Here is a 24217-nt window from a genome sequence, read left to right as displayed (position 1 = left end):
GCTCCATGCTTGGCATCTGTAGATCCTTGCCTTCTCTTCCTAGAGTTCCGGATCACAACCCAAAAGCTTCTACCAGGGGACTTTTTGTGTCATGAAAGTGTTGTTGTTGCTACAGCTTCAGTATTTCAGAACAAACAGGTTGTTGTTGTTTTTTTGATGTGAGGTGACGGTGACAGTTTGTTGTGACTGAAATGAAAAGCTGTACATAGATCTGTGGTAGGAAAAAGGTAAGCGTGAAGGCTTTATGGCTTTTTAATATCAACTGTTCCCAGAATCCATGTCACAGCTCCATATATGGTGCTGCTCCCCCCTGCACTGTCTGAGTTGCCATGACAACAGCAGCACTGCACCATTCATCAGCCCTGGGCTGGGCTTGCATGGCCAGCCGTTCGTGTTACTCCTGAATGTTAAGGAGCAGTGAATCATCCATCCACTTGGGTCTCCTGCGCCATGATTGACCCATCCCTTCAGCACTTTGCTCTGACAAGGGCTGAGGCAAGTGAAAGTGTGCAGTGGTGAGGAACAGGAAATACTGAATTAAACTCCCAGGGAGGTGTAGAGTGCACAGTTTGGCTTGGTGTGACAGTGTGGAGGCAGGATTGTTCAGTGCTGTGGGACCTGATGGAGAGAGACTCGGCATTTATGTGAGCTGTCCTGAAATTGACCTTGAATCGGCTTTGCTGGTTCACTTGGAAGATGCCGGGAGCACCAGAGGGAGGCTGGCTTCAGGGAGCCAATCTGACAAGATATGTAACAGCACAGCGATGTTGTCAGTGGTGATATGGATCTAGTAGCAAGGAAATCAAGTGGTGTGGGGATTGCTGAATGCCTTTCTCATGGAAACGATGTCTGTGAAAGAGCAGGCTTTTTGTCTTGCCAGCAAAAAGGTTGCATGGTATCAAAAGGCAAGGAAGAACAGAAGCCTGTAAGTAGACGGGGAGGGATATTTGCATCTTGTGTGTCCTCTAGCTGAACATTTGGGTTAGTCCTTTCAGCCCTTTAACTTGTGTTAAAATCCATGCCTGAAAAGGGATTTGGTTACTTGAAATGAATACACAAAACGATGCAGTTGTGATTCTAGGGTGTTGGTTGAGATTTTGAATTGCTTACATAATGCATCTACTTTTATAGTGCTCTTATATAAAACAACCAGCTTCCAATTTTAAAATAAGGGTTTTACTTTTACATTAAGCAAATAAAAATATAATAATTTCCCTTAAAAACTAGTTGCATTTGTTTCAAATTTCATAAATCGGTAGCTTATGAAACCTGCAGCTCTCCATAGAATTCTACCACCCACAAAGGAAAAGAATAGACCTGACCTTTGAAGTTGTTTATGCACTAAAATGGTTCAGGAACATAAGGAACTGCGGTTAAGGATGCTTGTGTTGTAGAATTTATTACTTGAGATGGAAATTAATTTTATTTTAGGAAGTTACTTCTAGATTTTGTGTACCAATATTTGGATTTTCAAACAAATGAACTTAGGTTTTTAATAACATATATTTTTATATCCTTGATATGGAAAAGGGCCCCAGCAAACTTTTGAGTATGTAAACTGTGGTCTGAATTTTTAGAAAAATTCATTAGGTGTCTGAAAATGTATAAAGTCCGCTTCATGAGCCTAATTTTGTTTATGTGGTAGAAATCTTATTTAAGTATGTAAATTAGCTAGAGATGGGACCAGGTAAAAAGGGTTGGTGGGGAAGATTTTTTGGGTCACTAGTTTCAGCAAACTTGTGAACCATTGAAACTGTAGAGCTGAACAAATGCTGTTAAGATTGCAAGTCCTGTCCGTTATATTCTAAGACAACACGAAAATAAGAAGAGAAGTTTATCAATTGCTTGGTCTCATTAATTTTTTAAACTTAATCTAATGTTGATCTTCCAGAAGAACAAAGCGAGGAAGGTGTGTACTGATGATTATGCAGACTTGTGCTGTACAAGCTTGACAGCTTAATCCTATGCAGTGCTACTCCAGGTTAAACTCAGTGAAATTAGCCGGTTTAGACTGGAGTAATTCTGCATAAGACTGCACTGATAATTGGCATTATGGGCGAAGAATTAAAAAGAGAAGATGAATAGAAGCACATAGTGGCAAGATAATTTAATTACATATGCAACATTTTCAAGTACATTTGTGCCAGAGGAGCAGTGCCTGACAGTGTTTTGGTCCCCCCGCCCGAAACTCCCACATAAAATGACTGCCTGAGGATCTACTCACAGCATCTGAAGCGAGGTCTCTAATCCAATGCTTCTCAAACTATCTGTTGTGGTGGCCTGGCAGTTTTTTTCAAGTGGGTGAGGGACCAGTACCATATTTGTGCCATATTATTGTTATATTTGGATAGGCACACAGCACATCAGATTGGAAAAACTAACATTTTTCACTGTATTCATTGGAATGGGAGTGTACATATCAAATGTAGTGTACTCATCAAGTGTAGATGTTCCCATTTAAATACACTGAAGATTGACTGAAAGGCTGTGTGTCTGTGTGGATAGCATGAAATTACTATTATATGTTTACAGTCCAATTACAATTACAATTTTAAAACCCAATGATTAAAGAAGTTACCAAAAATATTTAATTTGTAATAGCATTAATACTTAAGTTCTCAGATCAGTGAGTTTGGACAGAGTTCCAAATAACAGAAGTGTATAGATTCGTACAAGTGAGATCACGCAACAAAATGTTGCAGATTGTGGAGACAGTTGTCCTAGCTACTCTTCCCTGTTGCTTGCCCCCCGCCCCAGTACCCTTCATTGTTACTCCTGTTACCTCCCATAGACCCGTACCCTTTCCCCCCTCCCTCTCTAAGACCATTATCCTTCCTCCCCTCCATTTTAAACACTCTTACCCTTTCCTATCCTTTCCTCCTTCCTCCTAAACACCCTTTGCCCCCTCCTTGTGAAACACCTCCCCATTGTTCCTTACCTTTCCTTAGACAGGTCCTGTCATGGCTTGCACTGCCCAGGCCTCATCGTGGTGCTGGGCAGCGCTGAAATGGCTTGCTTCACAAAGATGCGGTGTTGGGAGGGTCAGGGGTGGTTCCCAAGGTATGGTGCTGAGAAGCCCTGGGGCAGCTTGTCTTGCCCCACGATGGGCCTGGGGTGGCTCAGTTTGCTGAGGTGCAGTGCTTGGTGGACCCAGCATAGATTGCCTTGCTGTGGTGCTGCTCAGGCCTGAAGTAGCACTGAGCCATGTCACTGGCTGGCCCTGGGGCAGCTCACCTTGCCATTGCTCTACCCAGCCCAACCTCAGAGCTGGGTGGGAAGGTGCATTTTCTGCGTGTGTGCAGAACACATTTTAATTTAGGCTTTTCGTTTTGGGGAACTTTAATGTGATACATATGTTGGTACATACATGCTATAAGAGCTTTGTTATAATTATCAATATTATATTTTGTATGACTGAAAAAAGATGTTATTTAATATTATTGACTTTATCGACTTCTTGGTGGAGTTCTGGTGCAATTTTAAAATTATATTATTGTAGGATGTGTCCCCCCCCCCCCCCGCTTTAAATCAGTGCAGTCAACGTTTAGGATTTCATGGTGCAAGCTTTGGGGGAGTGAAATCAATACGGGTATATTTAACCCCCTTTGACGTGTCAAAATCTTTCACCTTTTTCAAGCTTTTTTGACTTAAGGCTATGACCAATAAAGATGTACCATTAAAGGAAAGGAAAGGATTTATATTTCTTTCTTTTCTGAAGTCGCCCGGGACTGGCAGCTGAGGGCTTGCAAACTGGCCCTGGCCCGCAGACCACCACTTTGAGTAGCAGTGCTCTAGTCTATGCAAGCTTCTGCTGGAATAAAGAATGTTGCTGGTCTTTAAGGTGCCAGGAGACTCCTGCTTATTTCTGCTGCAACAGACTATGAACCCCGTGAAGGAAAATTTTGTTGCCTTTTATTTGTGTATGATTAGTAATGGATTTGTGATTTTCCTCTGCATTCACTGCTGACGATGGCAGTAGAATTTCTAGGGAGTCCCATTGAACCGAGCAAGCATATAAACAAATATCACTAGTGACCTTAATAGTGATTTGTGTTTCATACCCACTTTTATTTCAAAAAGAGGGAAGGTTTACTGTTCGAGATTTCACGAGTGGTCCCAGTGTTGCCTTTGTTGGGATTTTGTATTAACGCTACAAGGATCTTCCAGATTTTAAGTCTGCAGTTTGTGTATCTGTCGAGGTGTCTGGCTATCGATTACTTTCCTTTTAGTGGTATTAGAAGAACAGAGACCCTGTGAGTTTTGTTTAATATTTTGTACTTTATAAGTATTTGCTCTTTTAAGTTTTATGTGAAAAGACTATGGGGGGAATTGAAATGGAAAGGACTAAGCACACAAAGATGGGATTACTGTGGGATGGGAGGGATCATGCAGAAGTCAGGCAAGGGATTCTCTGGGTGAAAGGGAGAGAGTAGACCTAGAAGGGGTATGATGAAGGAATGTATTGCCATAGACATGGGATGGGAGGAATTGTAATTCTTTTGTGACTATGCAGAATATTTGGGGGAAAGTGTGGAAATTGGACGTGGGTGGGACAGCTAATAGGGGCTGAGGAGTGAATTCTCTCTTGTCTGAGAAGCAGAGGAGCACATTGTGAGGACTGGCTGTATTGAGGCTGGGTAGAACTTTGGGGTTGGCATAGAGGGTGTTTGCCTGTTTCAACTGTGTATTTATTCTTAGTGAGATTATTTGAGGGAATATTGAATTTTCCTTTTCTGAATTTCTCCCTGAATTTTGAGATTCTATATTACCAGATACGTTACTGGAATGGAACTCCTCCTGTTGGAATCCAGGTTTCTTCTGGAGGTATACTTCCAGATTGTGTGCACTAAAAATAAAATAACACCATCTTTTAACAAAGAGTAGTAAATTAACATAAGCTAGGAGCAAGAAGGGAAAAATCCCAGAATACCCTCTACTAGGATTCTTCCAGGGATTGAGCAGACTGATTTCTCTCCCTTTTCTCCTTTGATTAACACTTAGCTACTCTCAAGAGTAGGGGTGATATATTTTTTGATATTGGAGAGTTTCAAGGAGAAGACTACCTGGCCATTATTTATTTTCTTCACTTATACCTTCCTTTTCTCTTCAGTGATGGTAGGAGGGTAACAGCTGCTTACATCATTTTCCTCTCCATTTTATCCCCACAACAACTCAGTGATGAAAGTTACACTGAGAGAGTGTGACTGCCCCTAAATCACCCGCCTTTAGTGGCAGAGCGGGGATTTGCATCCAGGGTCTCCTGTATCCTAGTCTAGCACTCTAACTGCTGTATCACACTGGTGCTGTCTGTCAGGAATGTTCTACTTTTGTTTTCCTTCATTGAGTGGGGGTTAGATTAGATGGCTCATAAGGCCCGTTTCACCTCTAAAAGCTTGTGGATATTCCAGCCCCTTTGGAGTATATCTAAGTGTCAGCAGGCCAGGTTCTCAATGCTCCCCCCACCCTCACTTTATTTTTCTTCAAAAAGTCACATTTTTCTAATTAGCAGAGTAGTCCTCTGTGTATGTAAAGACCACTACCTTTTGGATGGATAGCCTGAATCTGCAATTTTCAACATCCAGATAAGGGATGATGACTAATTTGGCTGTTAGATTTCTGGTAGGATGAGCTGTTCTCTGGAAGGTTTATCTCTACAATTGGTTTCTGATTAAGGCAGATAATTTCCAGTATCCGGCACATGAATGGTAAACAACCTACCAGGAGTGTTATGTGAACTTAGTTGCTTTCAGGCCAGTTTGGTTACCAAACCAGAGGTTTATCAAGTCCTGAGGCATACAACTTGTGTGCCATGTGCAGTCATGAGATGCCGCTGCTAGATAATTCAGCTATGCTGGGTGGCTGGGGGCATGAGTGGCATGCCTGATCTAGGAAGTGGAAGAGCTGCTCCTTAGCCTTTGTTTGCTACCTTCTGTTGCTTCCATGGTTTCTCCCAGCTTTTTCTGGCAGTCTGTTTAGCATGTAGCCAGGCAGGCTAGTTTCTTTTGACAGAAGAATGTGTCTCAATTGTCATTTCCCTTGTGTTAGTGGATTGGATGTTGCTTTGTTCAGTAAGAATACCTCCTGTCCAGACTGGAGTGAGAGGTAGGATGGTGGGGAAAGGGTGAGGAGAGAGACAGGGTCGGATCCTGACTATTTTCAAGTGACAGAATGGAAGTTCTGACTCCCTCCCTACTGCAACTCACTGATCTCTACGAAATGTTGCTCCTGGGCAATAGTGGACACCAAGTAATGACATGGAAGGGGGGTCTGCAGTGGGCTGGTGGAAATGGCTAATTTAGTCTTTGGGGCAAACGATATGGAACTGTTCTGGATGCCTGTTTGTAAGGATTGATTTGGATATGTAGTCTTGCTCTTAAGAGGCCAGGGGTGTCTAGTGAGCATTCCCATATCAAATCATCAACCTCCAAGCAAGAGGTTTACCCAATGACAGGTCTGCTTCATTGTGGATGTAGTATAGAAGCAAATACAGTTGGTCAATCATTGCCTCCATTTTATCCTTTATTAAAACAGCCATGACCTCTTTAACTAATATGAAAGAACCAACAATTAATTCTACAGAGATGATTATGAAATCAAGAGAGCATTACATTGGTCTGATAAATATCTTACTCAAAAGTATGTCAACTCACAAGGCAAGGAGCTTCATCAATGAGGAAGGTAATTATTGATTCAAAACAGTCACAACTGTATCTAATTGTCCTTTGTGATAGGACTCACATTCTTGACTAATAAAGTAGCTTATTAAAAATCAAACACCATACAAAGGTGCATATAGCTATTAAAATTAAGATCAAGATAATCAATCAGTCAGTCAGAATTTATTACAGTTTTTAGATCAGCATAACACAAAACAACAAATTGCACTTCTAACTCAGATAGCAGATCAGAGTTCTAGCTGAAAGAAATCTCATAAAGATCTAGGTGAGAAACTTACCTTTGTAATGTGCACTATGGGAAACTTGATGCATTTCATAGTAAAACTGATTGATTTAAACTTAGAATTAATTGAGAAATGTTAGGAAACTTATATCTTGTTGCTCTTATGATTTATGTTCCATCTTGTTGCCTTTTAATGTTCCATTAATAAGCATTTATATTTTGATATCTTGCTTAATTATAAAGAATAGAGTTTATTTTAATAAAATAAATCATTAAACTCAAAGAACCCTATAAATAATTTTTGTACTGAGAAGCAGCTTCTTAAAAGGAGTTAAGCTTTTTCAGGTCTTAATCTAAGGTCTGGAAGCTGTTCAAGGTTTAAGATAAAATCTTTAGTCTGTTCAGTGGAAGCCTTAATTAGTCTTAATAACAATCCGTTACAGTATGTTGGAGACATAGTGGGGCTTAGTCGGTGTCTTAAGTCTCCCCATCTCTGCCCCCAGTGCCAAATGTAGAGTTACATCAGTGAAAAGGCAAATGCCATGCCCTCAAGCAGCAGTGTAGCTAGCTTAGCTTCTGCACCATTACATGGTGCTTATTACAGATGTTTGACCAGCACAGATGTCCCTTTTAAGGACTTAAGTTGATTATGGGTTAGCTCTGCCTGTGGTTCTGTGATTTGTCAGGGCAGCTTTCAAAAGTATAGGTGACTTTTTGGGATGAGAGACTTGGCAACCCCTGTCATTTGACTTGCGAATAGTATTCTTGAAGACATTCGATAAACATGTGGATTGTTTCACTCCTGTGTTTGAATGGGATTTGGTAGAAAGGGATAGGGGCCAGTCTTCTAATGAGCCAGGCTGTCTTCAACAAGGGATGCACCTTTAGAGGGGGCTGGCTGGGGCATGTCTTCTAGCAAGATAGAAGATGAGGCTGTGTGGTTTATATGGACCTCTCTGCTGACATTTTATAAGCTATGGAGAGTGTGCAGAAAGGAAACTTGGGATGAATATGAGCACAAAAAACAGACACAAGGGGGAAACAACAACTTCCACAATGCTTTGAAAAATCACGCATATGCACATTCCCCAAACAGGTTGGCAGCCATTACTGTTGATAGAAAATACAGAAAGGAACAGTGAACCATAGGATTTTTAAAGTGTTCATTTGCCAGCAGTTTATATACTTGATGATCAGTTTAATTCTGTGCTTTGTCTGTAGAGCCAGGCGCTATGCAGCAATGACTGGGGGGTTGCGCTCCATCAGGTGTATGTGAAAGCCAGTTAGGGTCCTGCCCCCAGTGGAGGTTCTGCCACTCCCACCCTCCACCCCCCATGCCCGCTTACGTGGCTGGTGGGGAGGATGCACCTCCTGCGGTGCACTCCCACACCATGGTGGCCTGAATCGGGCTGGATTCAGGCTGAATCGGCCTGAATTGGGCCACTGCAGAGCGCAGGAGCTTTCCCGCACTCCTCAGCAGCTGGATTCAGGCCTGAATTGTCCCGATTCAGCCAAATCGGGCCTGAATCAAGATGCTGCAGAGCATGGGGCCAAATTGGGCTGCTGTGGAGTGCTACAGTGCTCCTGCAGAGCGCAGCAACTCTCCTGCATTTCACAGCAGCCCAATTCAGGCCCAGATACAGCTGGATTGGGGCCCCTGCGGAGCACCAGAGGCCTGTGCAATGATGTCACTTCCCGGAAGTGATGTCATCACGCAGCTCGGGAGCACGTATGCATGAGAAACAGAAACAAAAAGGTAAGGAGTAAAATAATAAATAAAACCTCCAGCTTAGAGGGTGGGGGGACCTGGCAACCCTAAAGCCAGTTGTGTTCTAGTGGGCTGGGATATTCACTGTTCAGTAAAGGATACAGTAGGGATAAGGATTGCCAAAATTTGAAAACAAACACAAAACTGATACAAGACTGAAACCAGGTCATGTCAACCTGTAAGCAGGTTGACATGACATATTAAACAATGTGGAACTATCCAGTAGGAGCATACTTACAGCAACAGACAGTACACAGTACTATTATCTACAGTCTCTATGCTGTTCCAGTGCATTTCTCTGAACCATTTCTTTATAGCTCAATCCTATTACCTGTGTAGAATAGTCCTTCTGAATACTTGCGTGGTTTGAGAAAAGCCAGGAGAGTAGGAGCTTTTCTGATCTTTTCAGGCAGGCCATTCTTTAAGGTGGGAGCCACCACAGGGAATGCAAAGTATGGGCAGTTGTTGAGTTTGCCCATCTGCAGGGTGGCACCTGCAGAAGACCCTGTTCAGATGAGAGAAGCTGCCATGGCAGGGCATAGTAAGAGAGGCGGTACTGAGGCCATGAAGGGCTTTATATGTCATAGCCAAAACCTTGAATTGACCCCAGTAATGATAATGGGAAGCCAGTGGACTAACTTCAGAATGGGAATAATATGTATGCTTTATCTAGCTACTGTTAATAATTGGCCTGCAGTGTTCTGCACCAGCTGGAGTCTTTGAGTTGATTTCAAGGGAATATCTATGTACAGTGCATTACAGTAATCAAGTCTTAATATTATGGTTAATTTTATGGAGAAGATTTTATGGAAGGGGACAGTTTGGTGTAGTGGTTAAGAATGGCAGGACTCTAATCTGGAGAGCTGGATTTGATTCCCCACTCCTCCACTTGAAGCCAGCTAGGTGACTTCAAGTCATTCACAGCTCTTTCAGAGCTCTCTCCGCCCCACCCACCTAATAAGGTGATTGCCGTGAGGATAATAATAACACACTTTGTAAACCACTCTGAGTGAGCGTTAAGTTGTCTTGAAGGGCAGTATTATATTATATTATATTATATTATATTATATTATATTATATTATATTATATTATATTATATTATATTATATTATATTATATTATATTATATTATATTATATTATATTATATTATATTATATTATATTATATTATATTATATTCAAATGAATGTTGTTGTTATTAATTGGTGAATCAGCACTTGATTTTGTTTCCATTGTCCCCTTGAGGACTCTGTTGGGTGAAAAGGCAGCATTGAAATGTTTTAAATACATAAATAATATTTAAATCATGAACTCCAAAACCCTAAAGAGTTGTTTTACTCCCCTCCCCACTTTATTCACATGTATGTACCTTTGTGACCTCCACATTTCCAATCTGTGATGCAATTGTATCTGTTTAGAAATCTGAGCTAAAAATTACTTAATTGTGCAGATACACAAAATGTGGTATCCTCCTTAGGGATTCCCTGTTCTAAGTCAGAGAGGGTAAGGAAACCACAAAGACCAAGTGCTTGTGCGAATAAGTATGTTGGCAAGAGCAGATAGGGTCAAATCAGTTAACATGTGGGATGAAAGTGGTGTGAGTCAGTCATTCTCATCGCATTGGCATGTGCACAGAGAGGAACTTTTAGCGTAACTTACCAGGGAAAAATGGCTGTTCAGCAACATCTTGGGTGTTCTTACCTTCACTGCACTAAACACAGTTCCCCCCATCCCAGAAATGTTGCTAAAGAGAGTGGGAAAATACTGTGATGGAGATATGCTAGTAATAATTTTGTAGCGTTTTAGTGTAATCTGTATCTTTCCTGATGAATGTTGGGAATTACTTTTTGACATATTTGAATCAGCAGGGAGGATTCTGATCTGGGTCTGATCCAGATTTTTGTTTAGTGATGTACTTCCATGTGTTACTTGCTGTTCTTTTATTCATGTCCTTTCTTTCATTCTTCCTCCAAAGCTCCACTGAGGAAAGCAAAATTTGTTGAGAGTCCACGAATCCCAGAATCGGAGCTTGGCTCACCAACCCTCACCTCAGCACCAAAACTGGACCTTGACACCTTCTGCCCTGGTAAGCATCCCCTGCAGAGACCCACTGCATTCTAAGAGAGTGGTCCGGTGCCCTCTGGCCCAGCATTGTCTCACAACCCTCTAGAATTCCCAGCACTGCCTCAACAAAATGCTATGAAGTTCAGTGAAATCCTAAGCAAAGTTAATCAGGTCTAAGCACATTGTGGGCTTACACTGGAGTAACTCTGTTTAAGATTTCACTGTAGGTGGTGCCAGGAGAGGGTGGAGTTTGTCAAGGATGTGATGTCCCAGGTGACTGCCAGCTGCCTACCCTAGTCTCTATGGCCTCAAAGACACTAGGGGAAATTCCTAGAGTGTCACTATATGAAGGCCATTTTTCTCCCTCTCCTCAATTCCTTGGGAGGCCTACAAACCTCACACCTTGGTAGTTGCCTTCCTTGTCAGAAGAGCATGGATCTGTGTACTTGGTAGATCTGGCAGTTTTTGGTTTTGATAGGTAGCTATTAACTCAGTAATTAAGGTATTGATATATTAAATAATGGATTTTAGAAGATGCAATTATTTCTGTGGACAGAGCCACAGGTAGCAGGCACTGTACCCTTTGCTAGACCAGGCCGTGGAACATTTGGAAAAGCCAGGTGTTTGGTACATAGGGCTACCATGTGTTTGGATACAAATTCACATCTAGCTTTAGTGGCAACAGGAACAAAAATTTAAGTGCAAATAGAAAGTTTTCTCTGTTAACAGTTTAAGGAATCTTAAATCTTTTAGGAAAATCCTGGATGGCAGATCATAGGAAACCTTCTGCATCTTCTATGAACCCTTCTGCGTGACTGCAGGAAAATTGCAGAGAAGAAAACTGAGGCTCTTCATCTTACATAGGCTAGGCATCCCTCTAGTCCACAATAAAAAATCAATACAGGCTGGCCTGGCAGGTATCACTGAGACCTACTTGAATGAAAAGAGTGTCTTTCTTTCTTACCTGTCTCCGTGCAGGGCCTCAGTGCAGCAGGAGCCCCCCTGTTTCCCATTGGCTTCTTCTTTTTTGTTTTTTTGGAGATGTGTTCTGATCTCCTTTTATTTATAAGCTACCTGATGAATGGGTTCCTGGCTGAGAGACTGCGGGATATTAAATTCTAATAGGCTCATAGGTGGGAGCTGTCCAGCTTTTTTGCTACCTTCCTTATTGCTGTCCTCATCTCACATGGTTCTTGTACATGCAGGTCTCATAATCCTCAGCATAGCCTTTTTGAGTGGTCAATGGGGGGGGGGGGTCCTCTTCTCACCAGGAGAAAAGATGTTGGATCCAACCTACTGTTTGGGAAGGGGGAGTTGCTTTAGTGTATGGGTGTTCTGTCATTCAGAGTGTTAGTTTTCTGTAACGAACAGTTGTCATATGGTTTGGTCTCGCTTTTTTGTCATGGACTGGCTATCCTCTGGTGAGGTTTGGACTAATGGACACTCAGATTCTGTGCAAGGGAAAGGGAGACTGAGTAAGATGGTCTGGCCTTGGGCCACTGTCCCATGCTATTTTCCGCAGTGGTTAACCAGATACCCTGCAGCGCACTAGTGATCTCCTGCCCATCACAACATCTTATGACCGGGAGTGCTAGAAGGTAGCTGTCTGTCCTGAAATTACTACTCGTCAGGACTTTTGTTTTACTTAATTTATAGCTCACCTTTCTCACTGAGACTCAAGATTACAATATATAGAAAACAATTCAATCAGACAGTATAAAATAGTTAATAGTGTTCTAGTGCTGTGGAAGAGGGAGAAAAAGTTCTTTGTCCAAACCACCCTTAATTTTACAAGCTTCTTAGTTGTCCTTTTTCTAAACCCAAAAGTCCCAGACTCTTAGTTACCTTTTCCTTATACAGAGGGTTTTCCAACTTGTAGATCATTTTCCTTTTCTACGCTATATTTTTTTGGAAAGAGGTGACCAGAACCATACTCAGTATTCCAAATGGAACTGCACCACACATTAGAATAGTGGACATTTTATTTGCTGTATATTTTCTCATAAACCCTAGCATAGCATTTGCCTTCCCTTTTGCTGCTTCATGGTGGCTTAGCTGATATTAGTGAAGTAGCCGCCCCATGGGGGCTGTGCATCACTGCAGCACCTCTAACAGCCTGAGTGAAAAATATCGCAGGCCATGAGAGATGCAGAACTGCCACCAGGGAAGCAGGAACCACCCCCTCATCATTGGCCCCTTTAAAGATACCTTTGGAGAGGTGAACCCTCCCTCTAAGATTGGTGGCTGGCCACCTATCAGGTCTCTGTGGCATCTGACAGACTTTCTGGGAGTCTCATGATGGCAAGTAGGAAGCCAGCAGACCCTCTAGCCCTAAACATGCGCCTTCCCTGACAAGAGACATATCAACTAACTTGCCAAAGTTTCTAATGGACAGGACTTAAAGAAACCAGAACCTAGAGATTCCACCATGAGGAGATAACTGACTTTAACCTGTAAAGGTCTCCTGCCATGGAATTGGTCTCTCCATAACCCTTTGTTGAAGCCAGTGATGAGTCTGAGCTATTAGCATCGACTGGTGTCTGAATACAAAATTGTTTGCCCTTTTTTCTTTTGTGTTGGGGCTCCACTGAAGTCTCCTCCCTGGGGAGAAATATCACATTTTCAACATACTGTGCACCACAAACCCACATTCTCTTTCGCAGTTAGTCATGGCCAGTTCAGATCCAATTAGTGTAGAAGGAAGGTTTGTGGGGCTTCTCGCAGTGTGCACTGCTTTAGACTTAGATCAAACTTTTCCACTTTTGGAGGGATCCTCTTAAAGGTTCTCACAAACCCATACTTGTTACACCGTCCTGAATTATTTGTTGTTATCAACAAACTTGGCAACTTCACTATCTCTTCCAATTCCAAATCATTCATGATCAAACTACCTAGCACCAATCCTAATACCGATCTGTATACTTTCTTCCATGCTGAGAGTAGCCTTTTTTGCTCCTACTCTCTGCTTTCTGTCTTTTAACCAGTTACTAATCCACAGAGAGCTGTTCTCTTATCCTTTGACTGCTAAGCTTACTTAGGAGTCTTTGGTGAGGTATCCTTATCAGAAGCCTTTTGAAAGTCCAAGTGTATAATGTTTACCAGATCACCATTTCCCACTTGCTCATCAAAATTGTCAAAGAACTCCCCAAAGCTGATGAGGTATCATTGTCCTTTGCAGGCCAAGCTGACTTTTCCTCAGTAGAACTTTATATACTCACTAAGTAATAATTGGACACGTTTCTAAAAATCATGCAACACTGGCTATTTTCCAGTTGTCTGGGAGAAAGGCCAAGTTTTTTTTTTAATGAAACTGCAAGTTTTTATTAAGAAATCAAAAAATTCACATAATGAGTTTCTTGAGAACGTTCAGGTGTATGACATTTACACCTGGTGACTTGTTAGTTTTAACTTGTGAATTAATCTGACTCAGCTCTTGTCATCCTCTCTGAAAATAGCCACCAGTCATGTTCCACAGTGAAGACAGGCACTAGAACGAATTCAGCTTCTCTGCAATCTCCCTTTCTTCCTTTAGCAATTCACTCACTCTTTTGTTGTCCAGCGGCCGACCCCTTCCATGGCCAGCTTTCTGCTTCAGTGCCCCTTATAATCTTGCTTTATCTGCATCAAACAACATCAGAGACTTAACGAGAGGGTCAGGGAGTTCAACAGCAACCATATAGTTGGTATAATGACTGGTTGTTGATGATAGAAACAAAACCTTTGTGGAGGATGTTTCTGTATAGGAAAAATATTTCAACGAGTTTATTTCTGGTGTCTTAAAATAAGAACGAATTTTAAACTGCTTTTCTTACATGTATTTGAAATTACTTATGAGATTTCGTTTTACTGAGCTTTTTTTACTCTTCCTTTTTTCCTGTGGTTGGGCAAGAGCCACAGATTAGCAAAAGTACCGTAAAAGGATGCCAGTGTGGTCAACCAACAAAGTCAAGGAAGGTTTCAGACTGGAATACATATTATCTTAACTTTAGTTATTGATTATTGAATAGCCTCCAGGAATCCTGGAGAGATTTGACCCTTCTTTCAACTTCCCTTTGACTAACCATCTCATTTCTTAGAAGTTTCCATTTCAGAAATCAAATGTGGCCATGTTTGGCTTTCCATTTACACAAACTGGCCTTTGTCCCCAGATGGTTCAACAGTGTAGGGAATGTGCAAAGTAACATCTGCTTTTATTTCTAACCCTGAAAGCCCACACTTTTGTACGTATATTGCCAAGTTTTTATATAATTATATAGTTATATAATTGTTTTTATAAAGTGGTGTATTTTGTGTATGATACTCACTTATGTTTTTTACAAGTCTGTACTGGTTTTTAACTGTAAATAAATCTGACGTGACTGGTTCAACAGTGTTTACATTTTTCACTCAGGATGCCTTCCCTCTAGTTGTTTCCAAGGCAAATTCAAGGTAGCGTGGGATTTATCCTGTGCAGTTGCATAGGGGATGATTCTCTTGCTAATATTGTTACATTTTTATGATTTATATAATTTATATGATAGCTCTGGAGCTTTGTTGTTAGTTTTCTCAGCATGTTGACGACATCAACCTCTGTATTTCTTTGAATAAGCACCCAGAACTTGAAGTTTCTGTTCTGGGCCAGTGGCTAGATGTGGTGGTCGAGCACAAGACGGAAGGGATGCTGGCTGGAAAAGCACAGATCCTGGAGGGAATTGCTTTGCAGTAGATGATGGATGTGGCACTTAAGCTGACAAATTCAGTGAGGAGCAGAAGTTTTATTAGATCTTGTTGTGTTGTTGGAAGATCAGGTTAAGGCAGTTGTGAGTACTGAGTTTTTCAGCTCTACTTAGTGTAGAAACTGGATCCTTTGTAGCATTTGCTGAACCAGACATCCTTACTCATGTTTCTCTAACTTCAAGAGTTGACTGTTGCAATGTACTCTCCTTTGAGCTGCATTTGAATGGAAACTTCCGTTGTACAGATTGAAGCTGCTCATTTATTAGCTAGAGCTTGAACTTTTGGTCCTATCCTGCTGTGAGCACATTGCAACTGTGCTGTAAAAATTGTATGAATTGCTCATTGCCTTCTAGATTCATTTCAAGATGCTGGTTTGTTTTATTTAATTCATTTATTTCATTTATACCCCTCCTTTCTCCCCAATGGGGATCCAAAGCGGTTATTATAATTCTCTTCTCTGTTTTATCCTCATAACAACCCTGTGAGGTAGGTTACACTTGAGAGTATTTGACTAGCCCAAGGTCACCCAGCAAGTTTCCATGGCAGAGTGAGGATTTGAACCTGGGTCTCTAGTCCAGCACTCTAACCTTTACTCCACTCTGGCTTTCTTTATATTTTTAAATCCCTTCGAGATCAAACATCCACATATCCGAAGGAGCGTTCTATTTCTGATCTGGCCAGGTCTCTGATTGGTTCTTTGCCCTTTTCCTGGCTTCTTCTAATGGGACTTTTCTTGTGCTGCCCCAGCCCTCTGGAATAGTCTGCCTGAGAATGTGAGGAAAGCGCCACCATAGTTTTCTTGTAAGCCTTTTCTTCATCAGAGTTCTTTTTTTTATTTTTCTGTTGTTTAGTGGTGCTGTTTTTGTATTGTTGAGAGTGGAAAACTGCTGGCGTTTTTGGCATTTGGTGTGTATGGGGGTTTATGGATTGGTTTTTAATTTTATTTATATTTGAATTCATTTTCTGGGTTATTTTTATAAAATTGTTTGACTTTGTTGTTAGCTGCCTTTGAGCCCTTAGGGAATACACAGAGAACAATGTTTTAAAAATATCTTTTAAAACCCAAACAAAAACAGCTTTGTGCTGGCTGAAACGACTTTACCATTGAATTGGACCATTTTAGAGCTAGCTGTAGACTTCCATTTGAAATTGAACTGTTCCATGCTTGGCTAGAAAACTGCCCCCTCTGTTTCTAGCGGTACCTTGTTCCTCTTAACTGTTTACCAGAGCCTGAGGAAGAAAGTTCAGCAGCATTATAACCTTGGCTATGTCCATGGTTTAGCTTAAACTATACTCAGTCTAACATAAAAATATAAAATATGAAATATAATCTCCGTGCGCAGGTTTATTTTTATTTCTTACTTTATTCCTATTTTATTTTACTTCATTTATACCCTGTTTTTTTCCCAGTGGGGACCTACAGCGGCTTACCTCATTCTCTTCTCTATTTTATCCTCACAACAACCCTGTGAGGTAGGTTAGGCTGAGACTATGGGACTGGCCCAAGGTCTCCCGACCAGCTTCCATGGTGAGTGGGGAATTTAACCTGGGTTGCCCAGGCCCTAGTCCATCACTCTAGCCACTACATGCTTTATTCAGACGCCCTTGCTTTGTGAAGGTTTGTAAAGTTTTTTCCTGAGGGCCCTTGAGTTTGCAGTAGACATGGTTGGTGCCTCTACTGATGCCCTGGTTGACATCTGGCATTCAGAGGTGGCCTGGGTAGGAGAGTTGCCAAGGTTGTGCAGAACCTTCTCCACTCCTTGGTTAAGTGATGAGATCAAGGCAGTTAAGTAGACACAGGCAGAGGACTAGAATACAAGGGGAAGGAGATGTGAGAGCTGCTTGTGGCCCAGGGCATCTTTGGGCCTACTCTGTGGCAGTGATGGAAGCTAAGAGTCTGTACTTCTCTACCATTGTTGCCTGGGCAGTAACCTCCCAGCTGAGGTGTCCTTAGTGGTGAGGGGCCCATTACGCCTGGCCTCCAGATGGTGTAAATGGTTACTTTTGCTATGACATGTTTGCTATGACATATTGACAGATGTAATTGCTCACATCTGCTACCACAGAGATGCTATTCTGTGTGCAGAACAGTCCCAAAATATTATCAGTCTTACTGAGTTTATGTGGCAGATTTCCAGTTGCTGCAGCCTTCATATATGATCCAGCTTCACTCAGGAAGTGGAGAACGCTTTCTGGGCAGAGGGGTTTATGCTGGCAGCTGAGGAGGAGGATGACACACAACATCTCCTGAACAAACCCAAGTCTCCCAGATTGTACTCTAACCACTATACCAGACTGACAGTTTAGAAACTGTCACAGAAGCATTGTGTTGGGTGTATGGAATAGACATGTTTGCAATGAATGAATGAATGTGCCTGCCCTTTAAAGGAAAACATGAAAAATGTTGAACCACAGGAAAACAAACAAACAAAAAATGGAACTTGCAATACCTTTTAATTACAACCTACCAACATATAAAAAAATTGTGAGCAAATTTCTGAGTTGTCAAGAAATCTTCCTGGATGATGAGTACAGCCCCTCCCCAAAGGGGTGGGTAGGTGAAAAATACACTTCTGAACATGCTGAAAAAGCCATCGGCCTCCACAGTGTTAAAATGAGCTTTGAAATATGTTGAATGCAAAACTTAATTAGATTTCCTGGTTTGGATGCAAAACAGGCTTCAGGGTACACCAAGGACCCCGCCTTTCCCTCCCCTGCTCCCCCCTTTTTTAGGTGAATGACCAGCCAAAGGGAACTGGAAAGCATGCACACTGCTCTTTGCAGAACCCTTTCAAAATTCCTACCCTTTGAGGGAGCCCTGCTTGGTAGGAGCTTTGGATGGAAGGAATTTGACAGGTGCTACCGACTTTGCATTTCCTGGGAGAGGAGGGGTTATGCGCTCCCAGATGCTTTAGCATTTCCTGTTATTATCCATTGTAAGTGTTGCAAGGTTGCATAGAGTACAGCTCCAAGGACTGGGGGATACAGGTATGTGACATTCAAGAGTTTCTGTAATCTTTCTCTTTTTCTCAGATGCCCTATCATAGGAGATTGCAAATGGCTGTGTATTTGCTATGTAAATCATCCGTTCCCTCCCCCCAATTTCATGCTTGCTTTCTGTTCCCTGCAGACTTTGACAGATGTTTGCATCTTGCTGCAATCTATGGAGACTGCCCTTGTTAGAAACAGAGCATTTCAGCTGTCTGATTTTAACCCCGTGTGTGTCTTGACTGTTCCTCACTTCACTTCTTCGATATCTTGCAGCTCAGGCAGGCTGCTGCAGATGTGAGCATTCTATTAAATCTTTATATAGCTGCAGCCCCCTGCCCAGATTCTTCTGAACTCAGACAAGTTGCTTGGCAACCTCATGTAGGCTGTGTACAATGCAAGCAGAAGGAGACTTTTATCTGAAGAGCTGGGGAGGATCTATTTTTGGCTGTTCTGAAATTTTCCAGCCTTGTCTTTTGACTTCTGAGTACTCTTACATGCACAGGTATTGCCTGATAATTATACTCCCATTATGTGCTTGCCAGCGTGAACAGCTTTGATAGTTTGTGGTCATATACAATTTTCCAGTTAAAATGGGGTCCTGACAGAGTGGATGTCAGTGGTAAAATCAAGGGCCTCGTTTCAATGGCAAAAATTGCCTTGTTCCAAGGGAGGCTTGCCTCAGTTCAGCTGCTAATAAATTGTAGTGAAAACTAATGATCTGGGGTTAGTTCCCACTCTGTGGCTGAGAGGTGCCATAATCTCCCTCAGAGTCCCTGAGTGTCTGATAATCTGTAAAGGAGAAGGGGGAACGTTACAGGTCTGGAAGACACTGAGGGAGATCCAGCTGCCTCTGGGAATTCTCAAGGGAGATGTTTAGGAATCAGCAATGCAGATCCATATTTTAAGATCTCTTCCAAGGGAACTTGACTCCTTCCTCCTCCTCCTCCCCTCTCTCTAGCAATTTATTGGAGAGCAGGAAACAGAATCTGCATGGCTGGGCAAGTTTTCAGCGTGCAGACATTGTGTGCATGTGAGTGCTGTTGTGAGGCTGAAGAATAATAGAATGAAACAGGATTTTATCATATTTCCCTGAGGGAAAGGTCTCGGAAGAGGGGGGATTCATGTGGCAGAAAGCTTCTTGTTTGTTCCCCCTGCCCTGGTTCTGAAACATTCTGTATAAGGTATGTATGATTTATTCCCGTAGTGGAGCAGAGTTAGGGCTGTAACCATTAGAAACCAGTACTGAGAATAGAGAGCAGAATCCTTTTTATTGGCATTGAAATTTATCATTAAAATTAAACACTTTAATCTTACCCCCACCCTCACTTCGTTACTTCTTACTGCATTATATGCTTCTTTATAAAGTGCCTAATACATACTAATAGAAACTAAGAAAGAACTGTTACAGTATCACTAAAACCAGGTCCATTGAAAAGTGGGCATATTTGTTCAAACTTCCAAATTTGTTGGAAACACATACTCTCAGTGTTATAGTTAATTTTATGAAAGGGGACAGTTTGGTGTAGTGGTTAAGAGTGGCAGGATTCTAATCTGGAGAACCAGGTAAAATATTTAAACAGTAAAACATACAAACGCATACACTCACATAACAACCAGGGTGGAGAGCCAGTAACAGGTAGTGGGTGGAACACAGGGATCCAGGCATGTGCCTAGCAGCTGAGCTGTGACTGTACTTGGCTGGGGTCTGGATAGTGCTTAGGAGGGCTGTGATTGGCTGCATATTTGGTTGCCAACCACTGTTGTTGCTTCCTTCATACTTGGTCTGACTGTCTATTTGGATCTTCACCATCTTTATACTTGGCTTCTGGTGAGTAGAGGTGGGCACGAACAGCAATACGAACAAAAAAACCCACAAACAGCCCGATCAGCTGTTCGCGAGCAAGCTGTTTGTGAGGCCCCGTTCCCGACGAATATGTGTTCGTTCCAAGCCCTGTTCGTGGTGTTCATCAGCCGTTCGTCAAGCCAGACAGTCTGGCACCTTTCAATCAATTCCTTTGGCAACAGTAGGCACGGACTTTCTGAACTCTGTCTGAACTCCTGTTGCCCTGGAAACCCCAATCTAAGCCCAGGGGCATTTCACCCCCGACTCAGCCGCTTGACAGGGAAGACCCTGACAAGGGCTGATTTCAGCCTGCCAGGGTTTAAATTTCCCTCTCCCTGCTGCTGCGCAGCGCAGGGAGAGGGACATTTAAATCCCCCACTCAGCTGCTTGTCAGGGAAACCCCTGACAAACGGCTGAGTGCAGCCTGCCAGGGTGAAATGCCCTTCTCCCTGCTGCTGGAGGGAGACTTTGGAGGAAAGGAGGTTCCCCACGCTGTTTGCAAACGACGCAGGGAACTTTCTTCCCTTCCAAGTCTCCCCCCTCCCTCCCACGAACAGCCAACCATGAACATGTTTGTGAACAGGGTCATGTTCATGGTTGTTCGTGATTCCCTGTTCGTGGATGGCAATGAACAACGAACATGGTGTTTGGGGTTTTTTTTCCTGTTTGTGCCCACCTCTACTGGTGAGCACTACAAAAATGGCCACTGTTTTTAGTTCTTGCATCTTTCTATTTTGACTTCTTGCTTGACAAACAAAGCCTGGGTCAGGAAGATTCCACATTCCCCCACCCCCCTTTCATATACTTTTGAACATTTTCCGATTACACCATCATTCAAAACCTCTGGGGACCAAACTACATGTGACATTAGGAATAGTGTGTTAAGAGCTCGATTTTTTTCTGAGCTGCATTTAAATTATTCTTTAATTTCAAACACTGATTCTTGGGGACATTTATCTTTTAAATAATGCTACAATGTTTTGAGCAGTAATTGAATTAGATATTTATTTCCAAGGGTGTCTGTCCCAGTAATAACCAGACATTTCATTTGCAATGTTTTTCTGTGTATTCTACGAACAAGGGAGCAGATCTTCAAAACAGGCTTTAAAAAACAAAGAAAAACGAGAATGAAAATACTAAATACAAATACCTATATTGCAAAAAGAAGGTGTAGAATCTACAGTGTCAGTGTCATTCATAAAACAAGAAAAGTAAAACAAACACATGACGGGACCAAGACTGTATGGAAGTTTTGAAGCTTCCTTAAATTCATTCATGGGGATTTCTACACTGTACAGTAGGGGTCAACAGGATAAATTACTGGAGGAGGACCTATATCTTGTCTTTGGCAAAAATCTATGAAACAAGATTTCAGGCAGCAAGGTTACTTAAAAACTGACTTGACAGATCTCAAGTACTATGATGTCATAGCACCTAGAAATTTCAATGGGGTGCCTAGTATTTTCAACAGGTACTGTGTTATAGTGTGTCCCAGCAGTTCTCAGTGGAAGTACAACCCTCTTTTTTCCTCATTTTGCATCAGAATGTTTTGCTGTATGACATGAAAATAAATGTATAAAGTTATTACTGCTTTTTTACTTGTAAATTGAACTATACACCATTGAGTGGTTGTGGATGAGTTCATTTTTACTCAGTTGCTTTCAGTTCTGCCTCCAATACTCATTTAAATAGAGCTTTTTAAAGCAATAACAGGATTATGTGAAACTGGAGTAAGATTAGGTTAGGGTTAGAGAATAGTGTTTTGTTGTGATAACAACCATGGTTACAGCTATATTCATATCCTACAGCACTTTTGTCATAATAAGATTATGAGAAACTATGGCGATGTTAGGATTAGTTTTTGTGGTAGCAGTAATTAGAACATTAGAGTGCCAGTGTGATTAAAGTGGTTAGAGTATCAGACTAGGATCTAGGGGATGCAGGTTCGAATCCCCACCCTGCCATGGAAACTTGCAGGGTGCCCTGGGGCCAATCACACACACAGCTTGATCTACCTCATGGGTTGGTTGTTGTGAGGGGGAAAAATGGGATAGAGGAGAATTGTATAAGCCACTTTGGTCCCTGTTAGGGAGAAAAGTGGGATATAAATAGCTAAATAAATACACTACAAAACTCTTCCCCCCAAAAGGACAAGCTTGAAATGTCTGTCATCATTCAAGTGAGCCAGGTCCAAAGATAGTTTGAAGGCCCTAATTATTGCTTTTTTTCAAGCAGCAACTAGATGCCCTCCTGTCTGGTCTGCCACTCTGTGAGGCAAAGCCACTAAGGCAAATGATGGTCCAATTTTTTCTAAACACTATTTATTTATTTGATTGATTGATTTTTATACTACTATTCAAGTAAGAGCTTGGCTGGTCTACAACCTCCGGTGGAATCAACTGAAATTCTGTAGAGGCCCTTGTATGAGCATGAAATGCTGGTTTGCAAGTTGGTTTGCAAGACTGGGTTTCACCTTGGCATCATCTTCTCTTGAGAAGAGCTTTGGACCCTTTGTTAACCAGGGAGGAGTTGTATGTGAAGGAGCTGGGAAAGGAGCCTTGGTGGAGAACTTGTACCAAATCAGATAGAGCTTGCCATAGAACCTGTCTTTTCTCCTGATGGGATGAGTCAGGAGCTTCCTGGGAACCTCATCACTCTAAGTTACGCGTCTCCGGGGTATGGTGAGGGCCGTTGGTCAGCCAGCCACTCTGACTCACCTCCTGATCATTTTTCAGACTCTTGTCCGGTTGGCATCTGCTTTGGGCCTGGTAGTGCCTTCGACTTACAGAGTATGAGGAAGGGGGTTTATAATATTTCATCTATAAACTGCCCTCTCAGCTTGAGGAGGGGTCTGACTGCTAACAATACCACTGTTGCCTCCAGATTGGACTACTATAATGCACTCTGTATGGGGCTGCCTTGAAGACCGGTTGGAGCATATAATTCCCATGCTGCATTGGTTGCCTATCTGCTTCTAAGACCAAATTCTATGTGCTGGTTATCTTCTTTAAGGCCCTTCATGCCCTGGGACCCTCATTCCTCTATAACTACAACTCCTGGTATACTCGTGTGAGCCAGCTGTGCTCCACAGGCATTTTCTGTGGTAGGTCCTCTGGAATAGTGTTCCAGAGTGAGTATGGCAGCGCCTCCCCCTTGCTGTATTCAAGAAGATGCTCGTGACTTTTTTTGTTCCAGAGGGCATTTGATGGAGGGTGAACTGTTTTAGCTGTGTTTAACTGTGTGTGCTGTTTTTAAACTATATCTGATTGCATATTGGTTTTGATTTGTTTGACACTTAAGATGTCAGTGTCCTGCAGCTTTTGCTGTTTCGTTAGCTGCCTTGAGCTTGCAGATATAAGGTATGGCATAAATATTTTAAATAAATATTCATCCAAATAACAGCATCTTTAATGATGCATGCTGTGAAACTGTTTCTAGTGTGGCTGCCTGCATCTGAAAGGGTGGGAGTGACTAATTCTGCTTGCAGCACCGCTGATACTTGTAATGCAGGTTGAGTCCATTTCTTAACAACCAAACAACTCTGCTGAGTGGAAACTTGTGGACACAGCATCTTTAAAAATAACATTTTTTTATTTTAAAAATTAAACCTTATGCAAAATAGTGATAAGGATATCACAACAATAGTGGTAAGTCTAAACATAAGCATATGTAAAAGTTTTCCAAATACCTAAAAATAAATCCCTATGTAATTGTCATCTATATGCCGTATGTTCAAATGTTGATCAAGTTGTAAGGCCCGTAATCCACTGAATTATAAAAGGTGGGCATTTGTCTCTCCAGTGCTGTAATATGGACCTTTTGGCTACACTAGGGGATAAAGGATCCACACATTCTAGACATCTTCCAGCCCTCTTTAGGTCACCCAGTTTAATAGTAAGCCACATACTGAGAATTTATCTTTTGAGAGAGTAA

General features: G+C 41.9%; 1 protein-coding gene across 1 annotated transcript in view; it reads left to right on the top strand.

The window, feature by feature from the left end:
- TANC2 (tetratricopeptide repeat, ankyrin repeat and coiled-coil containing 2) overlaps positions 1-24217 on the top strand; it is a 246001-nt gene that overhangs the window by 142545 nt on the left and 79239 nt on the right. Inside the window, exon 5 of the mRNA XM_054995523.1 lies at positions 10646-10756. Within this exon, the coding sequence (XP_054851498.1) occupies positions 10646-10756 (111 nt within the window). The remainder of the gene's footprint in view (positions 1-10645; positions 10757-24217) is intronic.

Source organism: Eublepharis macularius, chromosome 12 (genome assembly GCF_028583425.1).
Source record: "Eublepharis macularius isolate TG4126 chromosome 12, MPM_Emac_v1.0, whole genome shotgun sequence".
In the NCBI taxonomy this organism is placed as follows: Eukaryota; Metazoa; Chordata; class Lepidosauria; order Squamata; family Eublepharidae; genus Eublepharis; species Eublepharis macularius.
Note: the sequence above shows the minus strand (reverse complement) of the source record. Positions and strands in the feature narration are given on the sequence as shown.